Genomic DNA, 24,018 nt, shown 5'->3' on the forward strand with positions numbered 1-24,018 from the left:
GTAAATGGGACTGTAAAATATCACTTGGAGATAAGTGAAATCCTAAAAACGTCACCTTTAAATAAATTTGTCAGTCCAAAAAATCACATTCAGGGGAGGATAACTCTAAAGAAATCAAATTTAAATAAGTGTCACTGCAAAAAAATCCCATCCAGGTGAGTGCAAGTCATAAAAATTTCATTTATAAATAAATAGAACCGCAAAAAAATTAAATATGGGTAAGGGGGATTCTAAAATATCACGTGGAGATAAGTGAAATCCTAAAAAAAATCCAATATAAGTTAATGCCACCCTAAAAAAATCCCATTTAGGTGAATGATACTCTAAAAAAATCATATAAGTGATACGTGTGCTTATCACAAATTATGTCAAAATATAATTTATCAAAATATCTTATCAAGAATTCCATAAATCCATTCAGAATCCCACTTTTAGGTGAGTGTAGCTCTAAAAAAATTCTGATATTAAACCAGTGTCACTCCAAAAAATCCCATCGAGGTGAGTGTAACTCTAAAAAAACAACATTGAAGTAAATTCCACTTGAAAAAAAATCACATTTAAGTGAATGTAAGCCTAAAAAATCCAAATACAAATAAGTTTATCACTCCAAAATGTCATTTCTAGGGGAGCTCCAACAGCGGCAGGTTCAGTGGAGCAAAGCCAAGATTCCAGGTATGGAAAAACCAATTTAATTCCTGGGATCTGCCTAAATATTTCGATTTTTCAGGGTTTCGGGAGTAGGAAAATGTCCTTTCCTGTTGGTCTTGCTCCATTTAAATCCCACTGAACACTCAGGCTCCTTCCAGCCATAGAATCCGAAGGATCCTGGCACAATCCCTGCTGCTCCTTACGCAACAAAAAGGGGGGAAAAAGGCAAAAAACAGGGGAAAAAACCCAACTTCTTCTATGGATTGCACGGTCGGTTTGGTTGAAAGCTCCATTTGTGTTTCATTTGCTCCCCTCAGGAAGAGGCGCCGGCACCTTTCAACGGGGCCGAGGGAAAGGGAATTTGGGCAGGGTGGGATGGAGGGAAGGAGAGATCAGAGGGGGAATTTGCATTCGAGAGGTTTTTGTGTCCTTTGGAGATGTTCCCTTTCAACTGCTTGGCCCGGGCTGAAAGCTCCGGCACCCAAAATCCAGGGAAAAGGGAGTGTTCTGTTGACATGGGGTGGGAAAAGGGGGCAGGGATGAAAGGCCCGATGGACAGGCCTCGGAATGTTTTCATGCTCCCGGGTTTTAATGAGGCTGCGAGGGAGGTGGGGTGAAGAAAGGGGAGCTCAGGGAGGATTTGCCAACCCCAAAGTGCCCCGGGCAGGGTCCTCCTCAGCTGGAGACTCCTCGGCAGCGGGGGGAGCAGGCCTGGAAAACTGGGATTTGGGGATAAACTCCTCTCTAATGGAGAGTTCAAGGGTCTCCTCCGTGCAAGGAAAACCGGTCCTGGGTGCTGCAGAGGGTCCTGGCTGGAGCTGAAATGAGGGATCCCAGGATCCCAGACTGCTTTGGGATGGCAGGATCCTTAAAGCCCATCCTCAGGCGATCCAGGTGCTGCAGGATAGGATTCCCCACATCCACACCTTCAGCTCCTGCCTCTGGAGCTGTTCTTGGAGCTGCCTGGGATAGTGGAAGTGTCCCTGCACATGGCAGGGGTGGAACACGGGATTTTGGGGGATAAACTCCTCTCTGGCCTGGAACTGGAGCTGTTAAAAGATCTCCTCAGTGCAAGGAAAATCAGATCTCAGCACTGCAGAGGTTCCTGGTTGGAGCTGAAATGAGGGATCCCAGAATCCCAGACTGGTTTGGGATGGGAGTGACCCTAAAGCCCACCCCATTCCAGCCCTGCCACGGACAGGGACACTTCCACTATCCCAGGCAGCTCCAAGAACAGCTCCAGAGGCAGGAGCTGAAGGTGTGGATGTGGGGAATCCCATCCTGCAGCACCTGGATCACCTCGAGATCCCCAAAAACTCATCAGTCCAACCCAGGGGTACAGGAAGGGGAAGCAGGAGGTTCAGTGGGATCAAGGCAGCAAAGGGAATGAATCACAGGGCTGGATTTTAGCCAGCTCATCCCTCTCCCTGGGATTCCCTTCCTCCCTGGCACTGCTCTTCCCAGCGGCTCTTCCAGCCAGGCAGGAGCGGATCACCAGAAAAGAGGAAGGATCCCAAGTGAGGAATGGGGCTGGGATCACCTCTGACCCTTTCCATGTCCACCTTGGGCTGTTCCACACATCCCACCTGAAGGCTGGGAGAGCTGGGAATGTTCCCCTGGAGAAGGGAAGGAGCCAGGGAGAGCTGGGAGCCCCTTGCAGGGCCTAAAGGGGCTCCAGGAGAGCTGCAGAGGGACTGGGGCCAAGGGCTGGAGGGCCAGGAGGCAGGGAATGGCTTCCCAGTGGGAAAGGGGAGCTTGGGCTGGGATGTTGGGAAGGAATTGCTGGCTGGGAGGGTGGGGAGGGGCTGGGCTGGAATTGCCAGAGCAGCTGGGGCTGCCCCTGGATCCCTGGCAGTGCCCAAGGCCAGGCTGGGATGAACTTGGATCCACCTGGGACAGTGGGAGGTGTCCCTGCCCATGGCAGGGGCTGCACTGGATGGGATTGAAGGTCCCTTCCCACCCAAATCATTCCAGGATTCCCTGCTCCCAGCTGACCCCAGGACAAGGGCTCTGAACACCCCTCATCCCTCTCACCAACTTTTCCCTTTCCCAAGACTCTGACACCTGCACACACGAGGCAGCACTTCCACTGAGTTAATCCCAGTATTTTCCTGCCTTCCCGCTCATTTCTTTCCCATTCCCAGCCTCCCAGGCCTCCTGAATTCCCTGAACAGCTCCCGAATCCCCAGCCCAGCTCCTCAGGACTCCTCAGGCGCAGCTTTCGCCTCCCTTTATTCCCCCAGCGTTAGGAGCCATCGGCCTCCCGTTGGTAAAACCTTAAACAGTTAAACCCTTCCGGCTCAGAAATCCTTGGAGACACCCTTGGATATCCCTGGAGCAGCCATGGGAGCGTGGGCAGCTCCTGCCCAGCCCTGCCCAGTGACCACCACCCACGAGGGGCCGGCCCCCAGCCCACGCCGGGGTTTTTTAGGGAGGAGGGATCTGTCATCCCTCCACACCCCCATCAAAGCAGGGAACGTTTTCCAGGGAATTTCAATCCACGATCAAACGGTTTTGCTCCGCTTGGATTCGGGACTCCAACTTGAACGGGCTCCACGGAGAAATTGTTCTGATAAAGATTGAAAAAATCAGGCTTTTGCCAAAAAGAGTTTGACTCCCCCCAGAGAAATTTGTTCAAAGCAACAATTTCAGGCTCTGATTTTCTGGAGGAACTTCCAAGCCCACACACAGGCTCGGGAAAAATCGGCTGGGCCACTCTGCACAGCTCCCATGTCCAGCAAGAGCTGCAGAATTCCTGACCCAGGAACAGCAGGACCAGGCAGGGAAGGCCGAGTCCTTCCCACAGCAAAGTTGGTTGCAAATAAAGACAAAGCCCCAAAGCTGTGCTGGGGTTTTATGCAGGGGATAAAAGGAATATAAAAATTATATCCATAAATGTATAAACTGCAAAAATATTATTTTATAATAAACTAAATATGATTTTATAATGTGGTAAATATTACTTTATAATGGATTTCAAGAAAAAAAAAACAGATCAGCTCTTCTGCACACATGGCTTTGTAGAAGAGACGTAAATCCTGTTATTCCAAATCTTCCCAGAATTTCCAATATAGGGCTTGGAATACATGGAATTGCATCCAGCAGAAAGACATGGAGTTGCTGGAGAGAGCCCAGAGGAGACCTCAGAGCTGCTCCAGCCCCTCTGCTCTGGATCAGGCTGGGAGAGCTGGGAATGTTCCCCTGGAGAAGGAAAGGAGCCAGGGAGAGCTGGGAGCCCCTTGCAGGGCCTAAAGGGGCTCCAGGAGAGCTGCAGAGGGACTGGGGCCAAGGGCTGGAGGGCCAGGAGGCAGGGAATGGCTTCCCAGTGGGAAAGGGGAGCTTGGGCTGGGATGTTGGGAAGGAATTGCTGGCTGGGAGGGTGGGGAGGGGCTGGGCTGGAATTGCCAGAGCAGCTGGGGCTGCCCCTGGATCCCTGGCAGTGTCCAAGGCCAGGCTGGACACTGGGGCTTGGAGCAGCCTGGGACAGTGGGAGGTGTCCCTGCCCGTGGAATGGGGGTGGAATGGGTGATTTTTAAGGTCCCTTCCATCCCAACCCATTCCATGATTCCATGAAATTCCCTCTCTGGCTGGATTAACACACTGCACAATGAACCTGTCCAACATTCCCAAGTTCAGGTATTTCTCTGATATTTCAATATTCAGACGCACCCAAAAATCCAGGCTCAGCACTGAAGAAGTGCCTGCATTCCCTGAGCCAGAGCAGCGCTGCCAGTGCTCCCCACAATCCATAAATCCCTGGGTTTGGGGACGTGCCGATGCCACGGCAGCTCGGGCTGCCCCAGGCCGGGACTGATGGCTCCCCTGCCACCCCCCTTCAGCCCAACCTCGGCTTTTTATGCCCTTTGATTTGCAGAACAAAGGATTTATTCATCTTGTCCCAAAACTTCCCAGTTCATGCAACATCAGCCTCCCCAATCTTGTTCCCAAATCCTGCAGCAGGCACGTTCCAGAGCTGGGAGCGGGGCAGGGCTCTGGAAACACCGAAACCCCTCCTGCAAGTGGGGTTAAACAATTCCTGCAGCACGTTTAACCCCTGGAAGCCGAGTTTTCCATGGAAATGTGCAGCCCTGGCTGACATCAGCACGAGGCTGGCTCAGAGTTTCGGGATGCTTTGCTCTGGGTTTGGATAATTTGGGATACGAGGGTTTGGATCTCGGATCCTCGGTGGGGTTTGGTGTGAAAACAGAACACGAGCACAGGTTCTGCCCCTCAGTGAGGGTGAAACCGTCCAGACAGGAACACCAGGAATTCCAGAGAACACAAATCCAGGGATTTGGGAACCATCCCAGAGTCCCACTGTTTGCAATCCATGGATGAGCTGGGGCAGAGGGACACGGGACGGGACACAGAACCCACGGAGGCTCCGCCCCAGGGGAGGGCACGGACCAGGGGGGGACTGCAGGTGACACAGATGTCCCAGGAATTGTCCCTAAAACTCCACTGGAGCTCTGCACCAGTGCAGCTCTGGATCCGCAGGAAAAGGATCTGGAGCTGCTGGATCAAACCCAGGAGACATCACAGAGCTGCTCCCAGGGCTGGAGGCAGCCTGGGAGAGCTGGGAATGTTCCCCTGGAGAAGGGAAGGAGCCAGGGAGAGCTGCGAGTCCCTTGCAGGGCCTAAAGGGGCTCCAGGAGAGCTGCAGAGGGACTGGGGCCAAGGCATGGAGGGCCAGGAGGCAGGGAATGGCTTCCCAGTGGGAAAGGGGAGCTTGGGGTGGAATGTTGGGAAGGAATTGCTGGCTGGGAGGGTGGGGAGGGGCTGGCCCAGCCTGAGGCCGTTCCCTCTCCTCCTGTCCCTGTTCCCTGCCAGCAGAGCCCGACCCCCCCGGCTGCCCCCTCCTGTCAGGGACTTGTGCAGAGCCACAAGGTCCCCCCTGAGCCTCCTTTGCTCCAGCCTGAGCCCCTTCCCAGCTCCCTCAGGAATTCTCCAGCCCCTTCCCAGCTCCGTTCCCTTCCCTGGACAGCTCCAGCCCCTCAGGGTCTCTCTTGTCACGAGGAGCCCAAAACTGCAATGGCTCCATTTCAACCCAAGAGATTTTTTTGATCTAATAAATAAATAATTTTCACTCAAAAAAAAAAAAAAAAAAAAAAAGGCCCAGCAGGATTCTCTCTGTGCCCAGGGACAGCACCCAGGGAAGGGCTGGAGCTGGGCCAGGGCAGGGTCAGTTTGGATATCAGGGAAGGTTCTTCCCCCAGAGGGTGCTGGCACTGCCCAGGCTCCCCAGGGAATGGTCCCGGCCCCGAGGCTGCCAGAGCTCCAGGAGCGTTTGGGCAGCGCTGCCAGGGATGCCCAGGGTGGGGTTGGATCCATGATCCTGTGGGTCCCTTTCCATTGAGGATATCCCAGGATTCTACGAGGATGGAACACAGGGAACTCAAAGCTCATCAGGAACAAACCGCTCCCGTTTCCCTGAGGCGCTGCTGGGAGAAGGGGCCATGGGGGCTCCTCCCTGGGGGCTCCTCCATGGTCCTGGCCAGGTGGACCTGGCGGTCCTGTGGCCAGTGCCCCACCCCCACTGCTCTTCATCACCACGGACAGCGGCCACTGCCCACCCTGGGACAGGGACAGGGATGGGGACAGCCCCAGCTGCAGGGTCACCCCTCCTGTGAGGTCACCAGCGTGCCACCACACCCAGAGATGGGATTCACCCGCCTGAGATGGGCCAGAACCATGGAATCATGGGATGGTTTGGGTTGGGAAGGGATCTTAAGGATCATCCCATCCCATTCCATGGGCAGGGACACCTCCCACTGTCCCAGGCTGCTCCAAGCCCCAGTGTCCAGCCTGGCCTTGGACATTCCCAGGGATCCAGGGGCAGCCCCAGCTGCTCTGGCAATTCCAGCCCAGCCCCTCCCCACCCTCCCAGCCAGCAATTCCTTCCCAACATCCCACCTCAAGCTCCCCTTTCCCACTGGGAAGCCATTCCCTGCCTCCTGGCCCTCCAGCCCTTGGCCCCAGTCCCTCTGCAGCTCTCCTGGAGCCCCTTTAGGCCCTGCAAGGGGCTCCCAGCTCTCCCTGGCTCCTTCCCTTCTCCAGGGGAACATTCCCAGCTCTCCCAGCCTGATCCAGAGCAGAGGGGCTCCAGCCCTGGAGCAGCTCTGGAACCCCACTCCATGGTGATGCAGGAATGAAGAGCCCACCCAGAGGGTTCCAGAGCAGCCAGGGGCTCTGGGCTGACCCTACAATTCCATCCCTGTGGAGGAAGTTGTGACCTGACAGAGCTTTGGGTGCACAGCAGCCATGGAAAGGAGGGAATGGATTTGCAGGGAAAAAGGTGGAACAGCAGCACAGAACCACCCTAAAAACCCCGTGTTTACATTTCAAACCTGTCCTGGATCCCTCCCTGGCTGCTCAGGGGCTGTCACAGTCAGGGTGACAAACACCCCCCAGCCCAGGGACCGGCTGAAAATATCATTTTCCTGACATGAGAGGCTTCAACAGAAGAGAAAAAGCATCCAGGGGGGCAGACACAACTTCCCAAAAGGTCCAGGACATGGCTGCATCCCAAGGAATGATGGGCACATCCAAAAGCCCCTGTGTCCTGCACTGCAGCTCTGCCTCTCCAAGCTGCCTTTCCTGAGGCACAGGGCTCTATTCCACGGTAAACATCCCAAATCCTAGTTATCCCAGCCCTGGCAGGAAGGAAAAACCAACACCATCCCCAGGCTGTGGTTTGTGGTTCCCAAAACCAACGTCCAGGTCCCAGGAAGCAGCAGCAGACAGGGAAGGAAAGGAGGGAGCACATGAAGGAATTCAAATTCCAAACTCCCGTCCTGACACCGTCCTTGGTCTGAAGACAAACCCGGACAAAGGAAAAGACCAAGGATCTCGTGGGCTATGGAGCAACTTTTCCATGAGGGATGGGTGTTCTCCACCAGCACCGAGGCGCTGGGACAGACTGGCACGGGCAGTTCTCAATCCTTGGCCTCTCTGCTGAGCCTGGCAATGGGAATAGGGACAAAAACCCAAAATAACCGGATTTTGAGGCACATCCCACATTTTCCAGCCTCTCCTGCACCTTCAGGACTCCCAGCAGGGCCCCAGGAGTGAGGAGCAAACCCCTTGAGGCACCAGATTCACCCCACACTGCCCAGCATTGCCGGTTTGGTGTTGCACAGTTACCTCTTCCTCCTCATCCTCATCCTCCACATCCAGGATCCCCGAGTCCTGCTCTGACATGGGGCTGGTGTTCTTCACCTCCAGCTCGGAGCTGGCGCTGAATTCCTTCTTGGATTTCTTCCCCCCGCTAATCCTGGGCTGCTGGGACACGATGTTGTCCAGGTTCCTCTGCTGCTGTGCCTAGGAAAAAGCAGATTTCACCTGGGATTTAATTTGGTTTTCAGGCACGAGGCGCAGCCACTCGCGGAAGGGGACGAAGGAGGCCGGACGCGCCCCGCGGAATTCCGACACGTCGCCTTTCCCCCACCCCAGATATCCCAAGATCCATTTGCAGAGCAGGCCAGGGATTATGCAACGATCCAAACACGCTCCTGACTCTTTCCGAATCGCGATGGCCCGGCCCCCGCGCTGCCACATTGATCCATTTACGGCCCAGCTGCAGCAGCGCTCGCCGTGGGCCATGTGCTGACTGTCACAGCCTGCACTCAGGGACCTCCTGAACCGCTGGATTTGTTCCTCTTTTCCAGCCGTGGCAGCACAAAACATTCCACATCTGGACCCCAGAGGTCCCTGAAAGCATTTTTGTGGCAGCCCAGGAGGGTTTAATTGCGCGTTGTTGATGTGCGGAACGAGCTGTAAAAGGTACTCAAGGAACAGGCGCTGGGAGCACCGGGATGGAGGGCTGGGAACACGTGGAGCTGTTCCAGGGATTCTGGGGTTGTCTGGCAGTGGAGGTCGCTGCCTGTGCCCTGCTGTGAAAATTCCCTGGTTTTCCTTTGCTCTGGAGCACAGCAATGGACAGGAAAACGGTTTAGCCCTAATTGTTCAGGAGTCCATCAAACCGAAGGACGAGGAATGGGAACAGCACGGACATGCAGGGGGTCTCCAGGGCCAAATCCCAGCCAAAAGCAGGGAAAAAAGGCCAATCCCATGGATGCGGCGGTGCTGGACACATGGGTTGGTGAGCTGGTGCAACTGGAGAATAAACACTCGGAAAACCTGGAATTTATAGGGATTTAGCCACAGATTTAGAGGATTCCTCCCATATTTTGCTGTGGCTTTTTTATCTATCAGAAGAAAGGTGTGTGGGAATCATGGAGCCACGGAAGGGACCTTATGGATCCACTCCATGGGCAGGGACACCTTCTGCAAGCCCAGGTAGCTGCTGGACAGTCTGGAATTCCGGGATTCCACGAGGTGGCAAAAGGGGACCATCCCCTTCCCCATGGGAATGCAACAGCCTGGATTTAGAAGGAAGCAGGAAAACCATAAATCCTGCTGTAGATCCAGCTGCCAATGACACCGAGGGAGAATGAAAACATTCGTAATCACAATTACAAATCACTAATTATTAATTACTAATTACTAATTAGCGCTACCTGAGCTGCAGAGAGCACAAAGCTTCATCCATGTGTAAACCTCCTGGATTATTTCCTTTTCAATGCTTGGAAATTTTAATATCCCCCAAAAAAAAAAACAATTCAGGAGCAGCTTTTAATTTTTGCCAGCCTCCAAGTCCCTTTGGAATCCCTCCTTGGGATGCAAAACCCTTCTGGGGACCGAGCACCGGAGTAATTCCCACATCTGAAGAATATGAAAATCCAAGCGCGGCGTGGACGCCCCGTTCCTTGGAAAATCCACCCCCAAGTGCTCCTCACCCCGAGCACACACGGTCAGCTCCGGGTTCATTAAGGAGCACGGTAATCGGTAACAGAATTCCACGTGCAAAGCTGCCCCTGGAGGTGGCGACTGCTCGGATTGGGATGCGCTATCCCATAGCACAACCTTGACCTCTAGTGGCTGGAAAGCAGGAGCAGCCCTGGAGCTCATTTAGTCCGAGTGCTCCTCCCAGCCGAGCCAGGGGACTCCCAGCCCATCCCTTTAAAGAGATCTCTTTAGGGATCAATCCCAACAATGGGAATTTTTGCAACAGGGCCCCAAAGGGAAAGGTCTGGGTGGACACTGCCCAGGACAAAGTTTTGCTCCCAACGTCAGGACCCGAAGCCATTGGGGGAAAAAGGGGCGTTTTTGGCAGCGGGAACGTCGGACTTCAGAGGCACCACTCTATAGAAAGGCCTTGCGACATCCCATAAAGGGAATTAGGACTTCAAAAAGGGGAGGGAGCGCTTGGTCCTTCAGAAGAGGACACAACAAAGGGTCGGGGCTCCGTCCCACCCTCGGACCCGCCCAGCGCTGCCATGAGTTTCCCAACCGAGGCGTAATGAAGTTCTAACCCTGAATCCACTGGAAATTCCCCCAAAAGCAAGCCCAGTGCGCTCATTAAACCCTCCAGTTCATGTAATCCTTCTTCTTCTGGAGAGGAGAGAATCAAAGAGTGGGAAAACATGAAGTTTTGGATCAAGCACTGAGCTGGAAACGGATCATTAACCAGGGCGGAGCGGGCCCGGAGCGGCCATGGGAGAGGGAAATCTGGGATAACGAGCTGGAGGATGCTGCTGCCAGCCCCAGACTCCTCTGCCCAGCCCTCAGCGTGAAACACTCGGGATTTCAGGCTGGACATGGAATTGGTGTCACCAAGGATCCATGGAAGTGCTCTCTGAGGATCCCCAGCCTTGGTCCCACTTTCTTTTCCAAGAGGGATTAATCTTCCTTCAGGCCCAACTCTGCTGTGGGAGCACAGCAGGACGTGACCAGGGGTCAATATTGATAAGATCCCAACCAAATATTGATAAGACCTAAAAAATTCCAGTTATTTAGAAATCAAGGAAAGCTGGCTCTCCGGCATCGCTCCAGGACAAGCAGTCCCCCATGGAATTCACCCCCCATGCTTTGATTTTGCACTTTCAATGCAAATAAACTGATTTCTCAAGTTTGACCTGGATTAAAGCCCAAGGACTTTCTGGGAAAATCACAGAATCCCGGAATGGGTTGGGTTGGAAGGGACCTTAAAGCTCATCCCATCCCACCCACAGGGACACCTTCCACTGTCCCAGGCTGCTCCAAGCCCCAATGTCCAGCCTGGCCTTGGACACTGCCAGGGATCCAGGGGCAGCCACAGCTGCTCTGGGCACCCTGTGCCAGGGCCTGCCCACCCTCTGGATGAAAAAAAAAAGGGAAAAATTTCATGTCCCAACTCCCAGATATCCTAAAAAGCAGCCAGAGGATGTTCTGATGCACAGAAAGTTTCCAGCCCCCCAGGAGCAATTTGGACCTTGAGGAATCTTCACCCTTCAGGATTTTTTGTGGGGGCAGTTCTCAATTAGACAAGATTTTCCAGGGATTTCTACGTTAAAGAAAACCCAATGGCCCCACAGTAGATCCATGGATGTTTGTTCCTTTCCCTTTCTGGGAACACCGGAGCCAAATCCCGGCCTACAACGGGCACATTCCGACCGCAGCGGGAGCGCCCCGAGCCCGGAATGAAGGAGCGATCCGGGAACCAGGCCCTGCGCACGCCAGAAGGAACGGGAATGGCTTTTCCATCTCCAGGAGGGCATTCCCAGCCCCCCGCTCCCGGCAGGAAACGATCTGGACTGAGGTGACCTAGAAGTGAGAAATATCGAATTTTCTTCAACTTTGTGGAGCCGCCGAGGTTTCGGTTTCAGCTCGAGGGAAAGGCAGAGCTGGGGGGAGGCCCAGAGGAAGCAGCTCGGGAGAAATTCGGGATTATCCTAAGGAACTCCCCACTCCCAGCCCCAGGTCACTCCCAGCACTTCCCTGGGCCGGGGGTGCAGCGGAACAACCCTTCCATGGATTTGCTGTGGCACAGGAAGGATCAAACCCGACCTGCAGAGCAGCACTGGGGGATTTGGGGGTTCTGTTCCCCACAGAGGGGCGGGAGGAGCCCGGGGAAGAGGCCCCACATCAAAGGCCGGGTGACACCCGGGGCGCCCTCAGAAAACCAACAGAGCCGGGGCTGGGGAGGCCCAAAGCCCTCGGGGGATGGCAAATCCAATCCAAAATCCCCTCAGCTTTTGGTGTGGATTCCATGAAAGCGAGGCCAGTTCGGGGTTATCCTGTGAAATTGCCTCTGGTACCCAGGACCATCAATCCCGGCTTGCTCTGCCCCACGGGAACACCAAGGGAGGCAGGACAGCCGAGGCCCGTTCACAGCTGATGTTGCGCTCAGGAGGAAAACACCAAGCGTTGGGTTCGTGGAGCTGAAGCTCCCCCCAAGCACTGCCACTGCCCTCATCCACAGCAGCCTGCGAGACCAGGAGCACCCCCACCACTCCATCAGAGCAGAATTCCCGGTGCCTGACAGGAATTCCCGCTCCAGACTGGCTGGGAGGACAAGCAAAGGCACCTTTCCGCCTCCAGGGCCAGGCCCAGGGCAGTGACCCGTGTTTGGGGACCGAGGTTGTCATCAGGCAGCCCTGGAGACTTTTAGGAGACCTGGGACAGTGGGAGGTGTCCCTGCCCATGGCAGGGGTGGCACCGGATGAGCTTTAAGGTCCCTTCCAACCCAAACTATCCTGGGATTCAAAGTCCTCAACAGGAAGGACTTTCCTCAGCATTCCAGGATCCATCCTGAAAAAATTCCCACAAATTTGGGAACGGCAACTCCACCTTCCCCACCCGTCACAACCCAACTGACCCAACCCATCCAAGCCCGAGTTGAATTTTCTGCAGCTGAATTTTCCATAGTTGAGATTTTCAAAGCAACTCAACCCCTCGAGACTGAGTGACCCCGGCCCCAAACCTGCACCCCAATGCCATGGAGTCATTCCCAACACCACGGAATCATTCCCAGAGCCATAGAGTCATTCCCAATGCCATGGGATCATTCCCAATGCCATGGGATCATTCCCAGAGCCATGGAGTCATTCTGAATGCCACGGAATCATTCCCAATGCCACGGAATCATTCCCAATGCCATGGGATCATTCCCAGAGCCACGGAGTCATTCCCAGAGCCACGGAGTCATTCCCAATGCCAGAGTCATTCCCAAGGCCATGGGATCATTCCCAGAGCAGGCCAGGGACTCCGCCAGGCTCAGCCTCAGAGCCCCCCTAAGGACAGTTGTCTCCCCACCTCCGGGAGCAACGAGCTCCTTTAAAACCCCAGTATTTTTATTTTTGTAACTTCACCTTGTTTTCTGCACCCGTTTGCAGACGCTCCCGTCTCACCTCCCCTCACCTCCACCCACCAATATTTACTCGTGAGCAGAACCTAATTAGGTTTATCCTGATGAGACACGAGATAAGGCCCGGGGAGAAGGGGCTGATGATTTAAAGGGAGCGAAGTCGGCTGTGGTTGGCTTTGGTGGTTTTGATTAGTTCCTGCTGTGACGGTTTTACAGACCTCTCTAATGGGCTGAGACACCGAATTTTCAAATATCATTTCCCGATTCCCCCAGGAATGGGATACATATTCCTTAAACAATCTTAGGGAAGAAAAGAGGCGGGGGGGAAAAAAAAAAATAAAATAAAAAAAAGCAGCAAAGCAGACTGGCTACGGGGGGAGGAGAAAAAGAATGTTAATAAAAAATGACAGTAGGGCTGGATCCCTGCCAAAGAGCCATTCCAGAGTTATAAAATCCCCCTCGGATCAGATAAAAGCAGGGATTATTATTGCAAGGTGTAAACTCAACACACGGCCACGGCTCCTGCTTTGAGTTTGCCCGCGGAGCCGGCGCTGTGGGGACGAGGAGGGGCTCGGCCTCTCCCGTTCCCGGTGCTAACTCGTTATCAGAGCAGACAATTTGTTGGAGGTTTGGCTGACAAAGTTCTCCCTCGGCTCAGGAAACGAGGCCCAACAATGGGAGGGGTTTTTTTGAACTCCATTCCAGGTCATTAAGTAAGAGCGGTTTGGAAGTGCAGCGCTGAACGGGTTTGTTCTCCCCAGCGCCCTGCACAGACTCGGCCTCGAGCCCCCACTCCTCATCCCCTAAAATGTCTCTTCCACCTCGGCCCATCCAGTGCTAAAATCCACCTCATGAGCTGAAATCCCTAAATATCAATTTTCTTCAAATCCAAGTTTTTGGCATCGAGTGATGAGGAAAATGCAATTCCCCCTTTGCTCTGCTCTCACCCCATGATTTATCCTCATGCCCTGCTCCTGCTCCTTCTCCCAACCCACGGGATGAGCTCAGCCACATTTACATCCTTGCAGTTCATTCAGGAACTGAGTTAATTCAGCTTTTTATACCAAACCATTAAACCTCAGCTGGTTTTGGGGCTGGGCCGCTCAGCCCAGCACTTGGAGAAGGGAACAATCCCGACTCTCCCTTCCAAGGATCCATAAGGAGAAGTTTATCACACAAGGATTGATAAAAAGCCTTGGGCAACCACAGCCCTCGGGTCAGCTGCACAAAAAAAGCCACTTTTTAAGAAGCCCTTTATGGACAAAGTGTTGATTTACACTTCTGCGGGATCCAGATCTGTGGGCAGCTTCAAAGGGAGCTCAGTTGTGCGATTACAAAGTTTATTTATCACATTTACACGCGGCGGAGGAGCCGAGAATGAGCTCAGGGGACCGAAAGCAGCAGCAGCAGGAGGAGGAGGAGGAGGAGGAGGAGGAGGAGGAGGGATGTTCCACAGGGAATTTCAAACACATGAAAGGCCTTGGCCTGACAACCCTGCAGCTCGGGGCTCTGCTCCATCAGCCCAAGCTCTCGGCGAGATAAATGGTTTACAGCCAAGCAACTGCAAGGAGATTCTTTGATTCGCTTCTCCCAAGGATTTAAAATTCCTTTTCCAGCTGGGAGCACCCCTGGGTGAAATCCCCCACCCTGGGAGCTGCCCTGACGCCGGGCTGGTTTAACTCCGCCTGTTCGCACAGCGCCGGAGAGGCTCCCCTGGCCCGGTGAGACACGATGGTGACTCAAAGCTCCCGTGGCAACTCCCACACGCTGCTTTCACCTCTCCTCACTCGGAACTGGGACCCAGCCGAAGCCCTGAGTGAGAGAGGGAGCAGCAGAGGAATCCCAACCAAAGCTGGGCACAGGCGAGAGGGTCCCAGGCTCACCCAGCCCGGCCCGGGATGACTCGGGCACCCAAGCGTGCAGGGCCCGGCTTCGGGAGCTCTCCCGGGGAATTGGGATTGTTTTCCAAGCCAGGCCTTGTTCCAACACGCTCCCTGACAAGCAAGGCATGACACGGGCAACAGGGATTGGGTTGGTTCTGTTTTTTTCCAGTGAAACTGTTAAAAAGGAGAAATCCTTTGTTTCCTCAGGAAAAAAAGAGAGAGGAGAGGAGAGGAGAGGAGAGGAGAGGAGAGGAGAGGAGAGGAGAGGAGAGGAGAGGAGAGGAGAGGAGAGGAGAGGAGAGGAGAGGAGAGGAGAGGAGAGGAGAGGAGAGGAGAGGAGAGGAGAGGAGAGGAGAGGAGAGGAGAGGAGAGGAGAGGAGAGGAGAGGAGAGGAGAGGAGAGGAGAGGAGAGGAGAGGAGAGGAGAGGAGAGGAGAGGAGAGGAGAGGAGAGGAGAGGAGAGGAGAGGAGAGGAGAGGAGAGGAGAGGAGAGGAGAGGAGAGGAGAGGAGAGGATTAAAGGCACAGATTCAGGCTTTGACTTAAGGACACTCTATCAGAGAATCAGAATTACAAAACTGGGCAGTTCATGGAATCACAGAGAGGTTTGGGTCGGAAAAGCTCATCCCATTCCAGCCCTTCCACGGGCAGGGACACCCTCCACTACCCCAGGTTGGTCTGAGCCTCTCCCTGCCCTCCCCTGGGCTCCCCCAGCGCAGCTCTGGGGCCTGGAGCGAGCCCGGAGCACCAGGAAAGCTCCTCCTCAACCCCAAGGCCCTCGGTGAGATTCCAGCCCCCAGGATCTCTCCCAGCACAGGAATATTCCCAGCTCCAGCAGCAGGGGTGGCACCCCAGCCCTCGCCTCTCCTCAAACCCCCCTGGGGACTCTCCAGGAGTTGTCCCCACCTCTGTCCTCGCCCAGGGAAGGTGGGACCCTCCCCGCTCTGCATGTTCAGGGTAAAAGCAGCCATGGATTGGATCTCACGGAAGGGGGAAGGTGTGAGGGACTGGGCGGCTTTCTGGGGTTTGATGCAGGGGGAATTCTGGAAAAACAACCGGGGTGTGCTCAGGATTGCAGCTTCAGCTCGGAACTGGCCCTGCTCTGACACCACACAGGGCCCTCACTCCAGCCACGAGCTTTGAACAGCCAGACTCCAACATTTCCCAAAGGTTTTGCTCCCATTTTCCCTTCCCAGCAGCCCCTGGCAGCTGCTGGTTTCCTAAGGAACAGCCTGCCTGTTATCCCTGTTTTCCAGGAGCTGCAGCAGGAGCTGCTCCCTCAGCCAGGAGAGCAGACAGGGATTATTGCTCAGGGATGCTCCACTGCTTTTCCTCAGCCACGCTGAGCCTCACAGAGCTACCCAGGGAGTTACCCCTGGCCTGGCCTTGGACTGAATCCTTGGATCCCGCTGTCCGTGGGAGCTCCGAGTGCGCTGTTCCACAGCCCTCCCTGGGCTCCTCAGGCACTTGGAGATAAGGCTCCTTTCAGGATCCTGCTTTTGTTTCCATTTACCAGCCTGGGCTGGGATTTTGAAGGATTCCGAGGGACTGGCCACGGCCAGAGCACCTCCCTGAGATGGTCCCGATTCTCCCGGAGCACACAGGGACTCAGCAAATCCCAGGATGAAGCCCAGTGTGGTTAATCCTGGACAAAACAGGATTCTGGCTTTTCCACAGGACAGCCTGCAAGTGTTTGTAAGGAGATCTGGGAAGAGCTGCAGAGATCCTTTGGATCTAACTCACATCCCAAACCTCCAGCCAGAATATCCTCAACCGTTCCCGCAGTGATCTGGGATAACAGGATCCTAAGGGGACACGTTCCATGGCTGGAGATCTGGGAACACCTTCAGTAACTGAGGGAGAGGGGTGGGATCGGGAATGTTCATCACACCTGGGAAGAACCTGCTGGACTAATTCCTGAATTCCCTTTTATCCAGTTTGCCATGGCAGAGGAATGTTTTTCCATGGATCACCCACGGGTGCTCCCCTGAAGTGCCCTGTGCTTCAGAGCCATGGACCAAAGTTAAATCCTCATGGAATGGTTTGGGTAGGAAGGGAACTGAAAGATCATCCAGGGCCACCCCATCCATGGGCAGGGACACCTCCCACTATCCCAGCTGGATCCAAGCCCCAGTGTTCAGCCTGGCCTTGGGCACTGCCAGGGATCCAGGGGCAGCCCCAGCTGCTCTGGCAATTCCAGCCCAGCCCCTCCCCACCCTCCCAGCCAGCAATTCCTTCCCAACATCCCAGCCCAAGCTCCCCTTTCCCACTGGGAAGCCATTCCCTGCCTCCTGGCCCTCCAGCCCTTGGCCCCAGTCCCTCTGCAGCTCTCCTGGAGCCCCTTTAGGCCCTGCAAGGGGCTCCCAGCTCTCCCTGGCTCCTTCCCTTCTCCAGGGGAACATTCCCAGCTCTCCCAGGCTGCCTCCAGAGCAGAGGGGCTCCAGCCCTGCAGCAGCTCCGGGGCCTCCTCTGGGCTCTCTCCAGCAGCTCCACGTCCTTCTGCTGTTGGCCCCAGGGCTGGGGCAGCTCTGCAGGTGGGCTCTCACCTGAGGGGGCCCAGGGACAGAATTCCCACCTTTCCTGCTGCCCACGCTGGGATCAGCCCAGGGCTGGGGGTTCTGGGCTGGGCCATTCCAGCCTCATCCACAACATCCCAAGCCCCTCTCCAAGGGCTGCTCTCCATCCTTTCTCCTCCCAGCCTGGATTTGTGCTGGGATTTCCCTGACCCAGGTGCAGCTCCAGCCCTTGCCCTGCTGGAGGTTCTGTGCCAGCTCTTTGGGAGTGACCACCCAGCCCATCCCTCAGTCCCTGAGTGTCCATCTGTCCAGTCTGGACACAGGGATGTTGTGTGGGACAGAGCCAGATGCTCTGCACAGACCCCAATGGATCATGTCAGTCCTTTTTCCCCTCTTCCATCAATACTTCAAGAGGAATCTGGGCAAGGATCACAGTTAAAAGCTGGACTCTAAAATCCAAAGAACTCCCAAGCATCCCGTTCGTCCCGGGGAACAGAGGCAGCAGCAGCACCTCCACCTTCAGGAGATTTTTAAAAACATGATTTCAGAAAAAAAAAAAAAAAAGGATAAATCCTCCTTGGAACAAAGCCCTTTTCATTCTGTTTGGGAATAACCCCCCTGGTTTTTTTGATGAGAAACCCACAAAGCGGCTGCCAAAGGGGCTGAGCCACAGAGAGCAGCTCGGCTGGGGAAGAACAAAATGGCTTTTTCAGGAATAATCATCTTCCCCGGGATCCCTGAGCTTCAGGGAGCAGCAGAAGAAAGCAGAACATGATTTGGTTAGTGCTGGTTTTAATTAATCACAGAATTAGCCAGGCCCTGCCTCCTCCAGCACGGTGACTTTAAGGAATATTTAATCCCAACACAAAAAGTTCCAGCTTTACAGAGGAGCTTCAATTTCATTTTGCTGCCTCTGCTTCACAAAGATTCCTCTGATAATGTGAAATATTCTGTTGATAAACACATTTTTCTCCCCCTCTAAGCACTGGGGTGTGAGGCTTGGGGGTTTAGAGAAGAGATTACAGCAGAGAAAAATGAAATTATACATTCAGCACTCAGCAGTGCTCTCCAAAACCAACTCTCCCAACTGAAACCGCCTTTTGTGGTCTTTTTTAACATAAAAACGAACTCAGTCAACACATTACATAATTCTCCCCTCCCACAGTATGTTCCCAGGATTTTCCTCCCTGCATCCATCACCAATATTTCACTTGCACCACAATTTTTAGTACTGAGCCTAAAAAGATTTTAAGTCCACAGCGATAAATCAAAACCCGATCTCATCTCGCTGCTGTAAATTCACTTCACGGTCACCCTCGAAGGCACCACGAGTTATTGCAGAATTCGAATTATGCTTTAAGAAAAGTCATCTCCGTGCTCTGAGTGCTCCAACCTTCCCAATTCACCGCCAGGAAGACCAAGCACGTCCCAAACCCGTTATTCCCTGGGCGTGATCTGCCCTCTAAAGGCTTCTGGGGAAACTACAAAGAACATTTTCAGCCCTCAAAAAAGCCCTGGCAGAGTTTGATTTTCCTTTTCTTTCCCTCCCCAGCCTCTCCCCCCATCCAACCCCTCAGGCTCAGCTTAACCAGGCTCTGCCTGAGCTCAGCCCGGTCAGGACCATCCTCGACTCAGGGAAACCTCCACAGGAGAGAGCCTGGATCTCCCTCTATGGAGCACCAGCCATAGGTCAGATTTAATCCAGGCCTAATTCCATGGACTTTACAGTTCAATATTCCCTGGCCAGGACAAGGCCTGGCTGTGGCAGCAGGACCCCCCCAGATTCCCAACAATTCCTGCCTGGAATCCCTGGCAGTGTCCAAGGCCAGGCTGGAGGGACAGCGGGAGGTGTCCCTGCCCGTGGCAGGGCTGGGATGGGATTTAAGGTTCCTGCCCATCCAACCCATTCCAGGAGCATCCCGACCAGCAACAACTCGGGATTGAGGCAGATCCCAGAATCCCACAACCATTACGGTTGGAAAAGTCCTCACAGACCATCAAGTGACCCAAGCCTGCCCTGAATTCCCCAGAATCCTTCATCCCAAGGCCCCAGGGGTGCTCCCAGCAGGAGCAGCCCGTCCCTGTTCTATGGACACCACAAAGAAATCGTGGCCCAAAAATCACCTCAGAAATAGTAAAAGAATAAAATCCAAACGATCCCAACCTCACTGCCAAGGATTTGCAGGATTGAAATTCCCAGGAGATTCAGCAGAGCCACCCCCCCCAGCCCTTCCCTGGCCACCAGTCCGGATCCTTCCCACCCCTCCCAGCCCTCCTTCCCAAGGTTTCCAACTCCCAGACTTCCAAATTACCAATCCTGGTTTTAAGAGCCCAAAATAAACAGCAGCTCGTACCGGGAAAAAAAATAAAATAATTTTTTTTTTTTAAAAAAAGGGCAATTAAAAAGTCAGAATTCCTCCAAGTCCTCGTTAGCAGAAGTTTTATATCCCTCCGACATGTGGCATTCCAGGAGAAAACCTGGCAGAGGGAAAAATGCCCTGGTCCACCTTTCCCGACCACAGCAGCGTTTCAGCCTTGGCAAAGGTGGCTCCCATTAGGGGCTTTTTTTTTTTTTTTCCATTGGAAATTTACTGGTTAATTTTATGGGAACAAATAAAGGGAGCTGCGTATTATAAATCTATTAAGGATAAAAAACATAACTCTGCAAATAAAAAGCCCGGAAAAATCTCACACCTCCCCTCCAGCCCTTTCCAATTTTCATTTATGGGCCTTTTAAAAGGAAAAAGTGGAGCTGGGAGGTCCTCCCTGAGTCCCCACGATTGCCACACGTGTGGCATCGCTGCTCAGCCCTCGGGAAGGAGCAGGTCTATGGAGCCATCCCCTTTTCCAGGTGACCAACTCCACCTGCTGCTGAAACAGGAAAAAATCCCTTTTTTAAAGTGAATTTTGCTCTCCCCGCAGGACGGGGTTGGTGAGGGAAGCTGAAGGACGAAATTCCAAAGGGTTTCAACCGGTTTGCCTCCATGTGGAGTTAATGGGGCTGCACCTGCTTTTCACAAGGTGTGAACGTGACCCCCCAAGCGCTCAGGGAGGCTCCAGCAGTGCCTTGTCCAAGGGAATGGTGGGGAGATAAATCCAGCTGGGAAAAGGTTTGGGAACAGAACATGAAACCCTCGGAGGCGGGCGAGCAAAAGGCCACGAGGTTCAGCCAGGCCAAGGGCTGGAGCTGCACCTGGGTCAGGGAAATCCCAGCACAAATCCAGGCTGGGAGGAGAAAGGATGGAGAGCAGCCCTGGGAGAGGGGTTTGGGATGTTGTGGATGAAGCTGGAATGGCCCTGGGCTGATCCCAGCGTGGGCAGCAGGAAAGGTGGGAATTCTGTCCCTGGGCCCCCTCAGGTGAGCCCCCACCTGCAGAGCTGCCCCAGCCCTGGGGCCAACAGCAGAAGGACGTGGAGCTGCTGGAGAGAGCCCAGAGGAGGCCCCGGAGCTGCTGCAGGGCTGGAGCCCCTCTGCTCTGGAGGCAGCCTGGGAGAGCTGGGAATGTTCCCCTGGAGAAGGGAAGGAGCCAGGGAGAGCTGGGAGCCCCTTGCAGGGCCTAAAGGGGCTCCAGGAGAGCTGCAGAGGGACTGGGGCCAAGGGCTGGAGGGCCAGGAGGCAGGGAATGGCTTCCCAGTGGGAAAGGGGAGCTTGGGCTGGGATGTTGGGAAGGAATTGCTGGCTGGGAGGGTGGGGAGGGGCTGGGCTGGAATTGCCAGAGCAGCTGGGGCTGCCCCTGGATCCCTGGGAATGTCCAAGGCCAGGCTGGACACTGGGGCTTGGATCCACCTGGGATAGTGGGAGGTGTCCCTGCCCATGGATGGGGTGGCCCTGGGTGATGTTTAAGATCCCCTTTAACCCAATCCATCCCGGGATCCTGGGATACCTTTGGATCACAAGGAACACACTGATTATGGGAAAGTTCAGTCAAAGCCAACACAACCAACGCCGATGGTTTTCCATCAGCATCAGTGGAATTGTCTCCAGGGAAATCCCAGCTGCCTTTGCTGACCCCCACTCACTGCAGGGACCGGGATGTGTCCGCAGGAGAGGCTCTGGAGCAGCTCCACCCACGGCTCATGGCTGCCCTGGGCGCTGTGGATGTCCCAGGTTCCTCCTGGGAATTGCTCCTCCCCGCAGGACCCACCTGGCCTGCAGCAGGGACAGAGGAACTCTGTGGGATGGGTCAGGAGGGCAAGAGATGGCACCAGATCCAGGAAACGGGGAAAAAAGGGAAAAAAGGGAAAACTCAAGTTCCACCTGGCAATATCTGAGCTCCACCCACAGCTCCCAAGGCAGGAACAACTTCCAAGCCTTTGGTCAGAGCTGGGATCAGAGCTGGGATCAAAGGGAATCCAAGAACCTGGGATCAACTGAATTCCTGTGTCCAGCCTTCTAAATTTCATCCCTTATTGGGAGAGGGAAGAGTTCCCTTAACTCCTGGGGATTTTACAGGGATATTTGTTCCCTGGTCGCCTCAGAACCACAGAATTTGGATTATTTTAGGCAATCAGGTGACGCTTGAGGAAGAAAATGACGGGAGACAACTTCAGGCAGCCCCAAAAACACCTTCCTGCCTTGTCCCCACCCACGTGCAGCACTGCTGGAATTGCTCAGAGCTCCCAGGAATGGATGCAAGGAAGAATCCCACCTAAAAATGTCTTTTTTTTTCCCCCAGCACAGTGACTGGGAGAGCCCCTGACAGAACAACCCCAGAGATTTCCTTCTGCAAACCATCAGAAAACTCCTCAAGGACCTGGAACCTCCTCATCCTCCACATAAATTCCAAGCTGCCTTTTTCTTCCCTTTCCAAGTGAAGTGGAAAAGAGAGATCCTCCCATGTCCCAAACTCTTAATAATTTTCTTCAAACGCTTTGGAGATGCTTCAAGAAAAAGCACTGAAGAAATATTAACCAGGATTTCATCCGAAAGCCTTGGAGCTCATTTCAGGGCCAGCTCCACATTCCAGCCCCATTCCCTGTTCCCAGATCCCTCCTGGTTTAAGGTGATGAGCGTCTGGGTGCTTCAAAAGGTTGGAAACCTCAAGAGCTTTGCCCTGAAGTTTGTAAATCCCTTTTTCCCCGCTTTGTGAGTGGAACCCCAGGTTTTCCACAATCCCAGAGGGATATGAAGGAAAATTTGGCTGTGGACGATGCCCCAGTCCCAACCCTGGAGCCTGAGAACTCCTGGAGCTGCCCAGCCTGACACTGATGAAAAATAAGGAGCTCCCAGCACAGCTGCCATGCGAGGAAACACCAAAAATGTGCTCCTAATTTCTTGCTCAGCTCCCAAGATTTGTGAGGACTTTGTGGAGCTACTGCAACGAGTTAGGAATGATGAAGTGCAAGGCTCTGGCTCCGGCCAAGCGGCGGAGGATGCAGACACTGCCTCGTTAGTGCCCCACTAATTGAGGTCCTGCTCAGCCCGGAACGCCGAGGGAGCAGCAGGGAAACGTCTGGGGCCTTTCCTTGTGCCGGCCATCCTTTAAAAACCCCTTTATAAACCCCCATCGTGCCCCAGGAAGTGGCCCTGGAACGTTCAGGGGGATTCTCGGCCGGATCTTTCTTCCCAAAGTTGAAACAGAAACTTTGGGGAGTGATTTGGATACGTGGATTTAAGGGAAAAACTGTGGGATGTGGGAAATGTGGATTTTCCAAGCTCACCTTGGAAACCAGGCTCTGGTTCTTGTCGAGCTTCCAGGGAAGCAGGAGCAAGGATGGGCAAAGAGAAGGTCCAGTTAAATGTTGGGAGAGGGGGAAAAGAGGAGCTTTTGGAATTCTGTGAAAGACTTCAAGGACTTTATCAAGGCCAGGCTGGACACTGGGGCCTGGAGCAACCTGGGATAGTGGGAGGTGCCCCTGACCATGGATGGAGTGGGATGGGATGGGACGGGACGGGACGGGACGGGACGGGACGGGACGGGATGGGATGGGATGGGATGGGATTTAAGGTCCCTTCCATCCCAAAGCATTCCAGGATTCTGGAGCCCCTCTGCTCTGGAGGCAGCCTGGGAGAGCTGGGAATGTTCCCCTGGAGAAGGGAAGGAGCCAGGGAGAGCTGGGAGCCCCTTGCAGGGCCTAAAGGGGCTCCAGGAGAGCTGCAGAGGGACTGGGGCCAAGGGCTGGAGGGCCAGGAGGCAGGGAATGGCTTCCCAGTGGGAAAGGGGAGCTTGGGCTGGGATGTTGGGAAGGAATTGCTGGCTGGGAGGGTGGAGAGAAGAAACAAGTCCCTTCTCCTCTAAATGGATCCCATATTTTTCCAAAGACTAAAAGAATTCCCCTCAGCACTCCACAGCCCAGGGTCTTCCCTCTCTCTCCCATATCTTTAGCCCTGACAATAAATTCCTTCAACCATTCCATATCTACCATTCCCATGAATCCCTTCCCTGACTTTAGGAACCCCCAGTCTGTTCCCAAGAGTTTCATGTCAGGGGAAGAGGAGCTTCCTCAAAACCTTAACAAAAAAACCTTCACCCAAAAGACACAAAAGAGAACTCTTCTTCCCAGTGGTTCTTCCTGGTGTTTGAGGCAACGGCTTCTTGGAAACAGGATTTCACCCAGGGGATTTCGTGGATAGCTGCCCTTTCTAAGGAGAGGTTTGCAGCTCACCCTCACTGCAGGAGGGTCCCCAAACGTTATTTTTGTGAGCCAAGAGGAGCAACACCAGAGGGGGACAGGAGCAACATCCTACACAGACCCCACCAAAGAACTCCTGCAACTCCCTGTCCTGGAAACAACCACAGGACAATTCGTGTGCAGCTGGAAAAGTCAGACAATCAGAAAGAAGAA

At 54.1% G+C, this 24,018-nt stretch overlaps 1 protein-coding gene across 2 annotated transcripts in view; it reads right to left on the reverse strand.

Moving 5' to 3' along the window:
* Window positions 1–24,018, reverse strand: part of EXOC6B (exocyst complex component 6B) — a 267,635-nt gene that overhangs the window by 144,603 nt on the left and 99,014 nt on the right. For both annotated transcript variants that reach the window (XM_069014854.1, XM_069014852.1), the window contains exon 7: window positions 7,792–7,968. In XM_069014854.1, coding sequence (XP_068870955.1) covers window positions 7,792–7,968 — 177 coding nt within the window. The remainder of the gene's footprint in view (window positions 1–7,791; window positions 7,969–24,018) is intronic.

This window comes from Aphelocoma coerulescens, chromosome 4, assembly GCF_041296385.1.
Source record: "Aphelocoma coerulescens isolate FSJ_1873_10779 chromosome 4, UR_Acoe_1.0, whole genome shotgun sequence".
Lineage (NCBI taxonomy): Eukaryota > Metazoa > Chordata > Aves > Passeriformes > Corvidae > Aphelocoma > Aphelocoma coerulescens.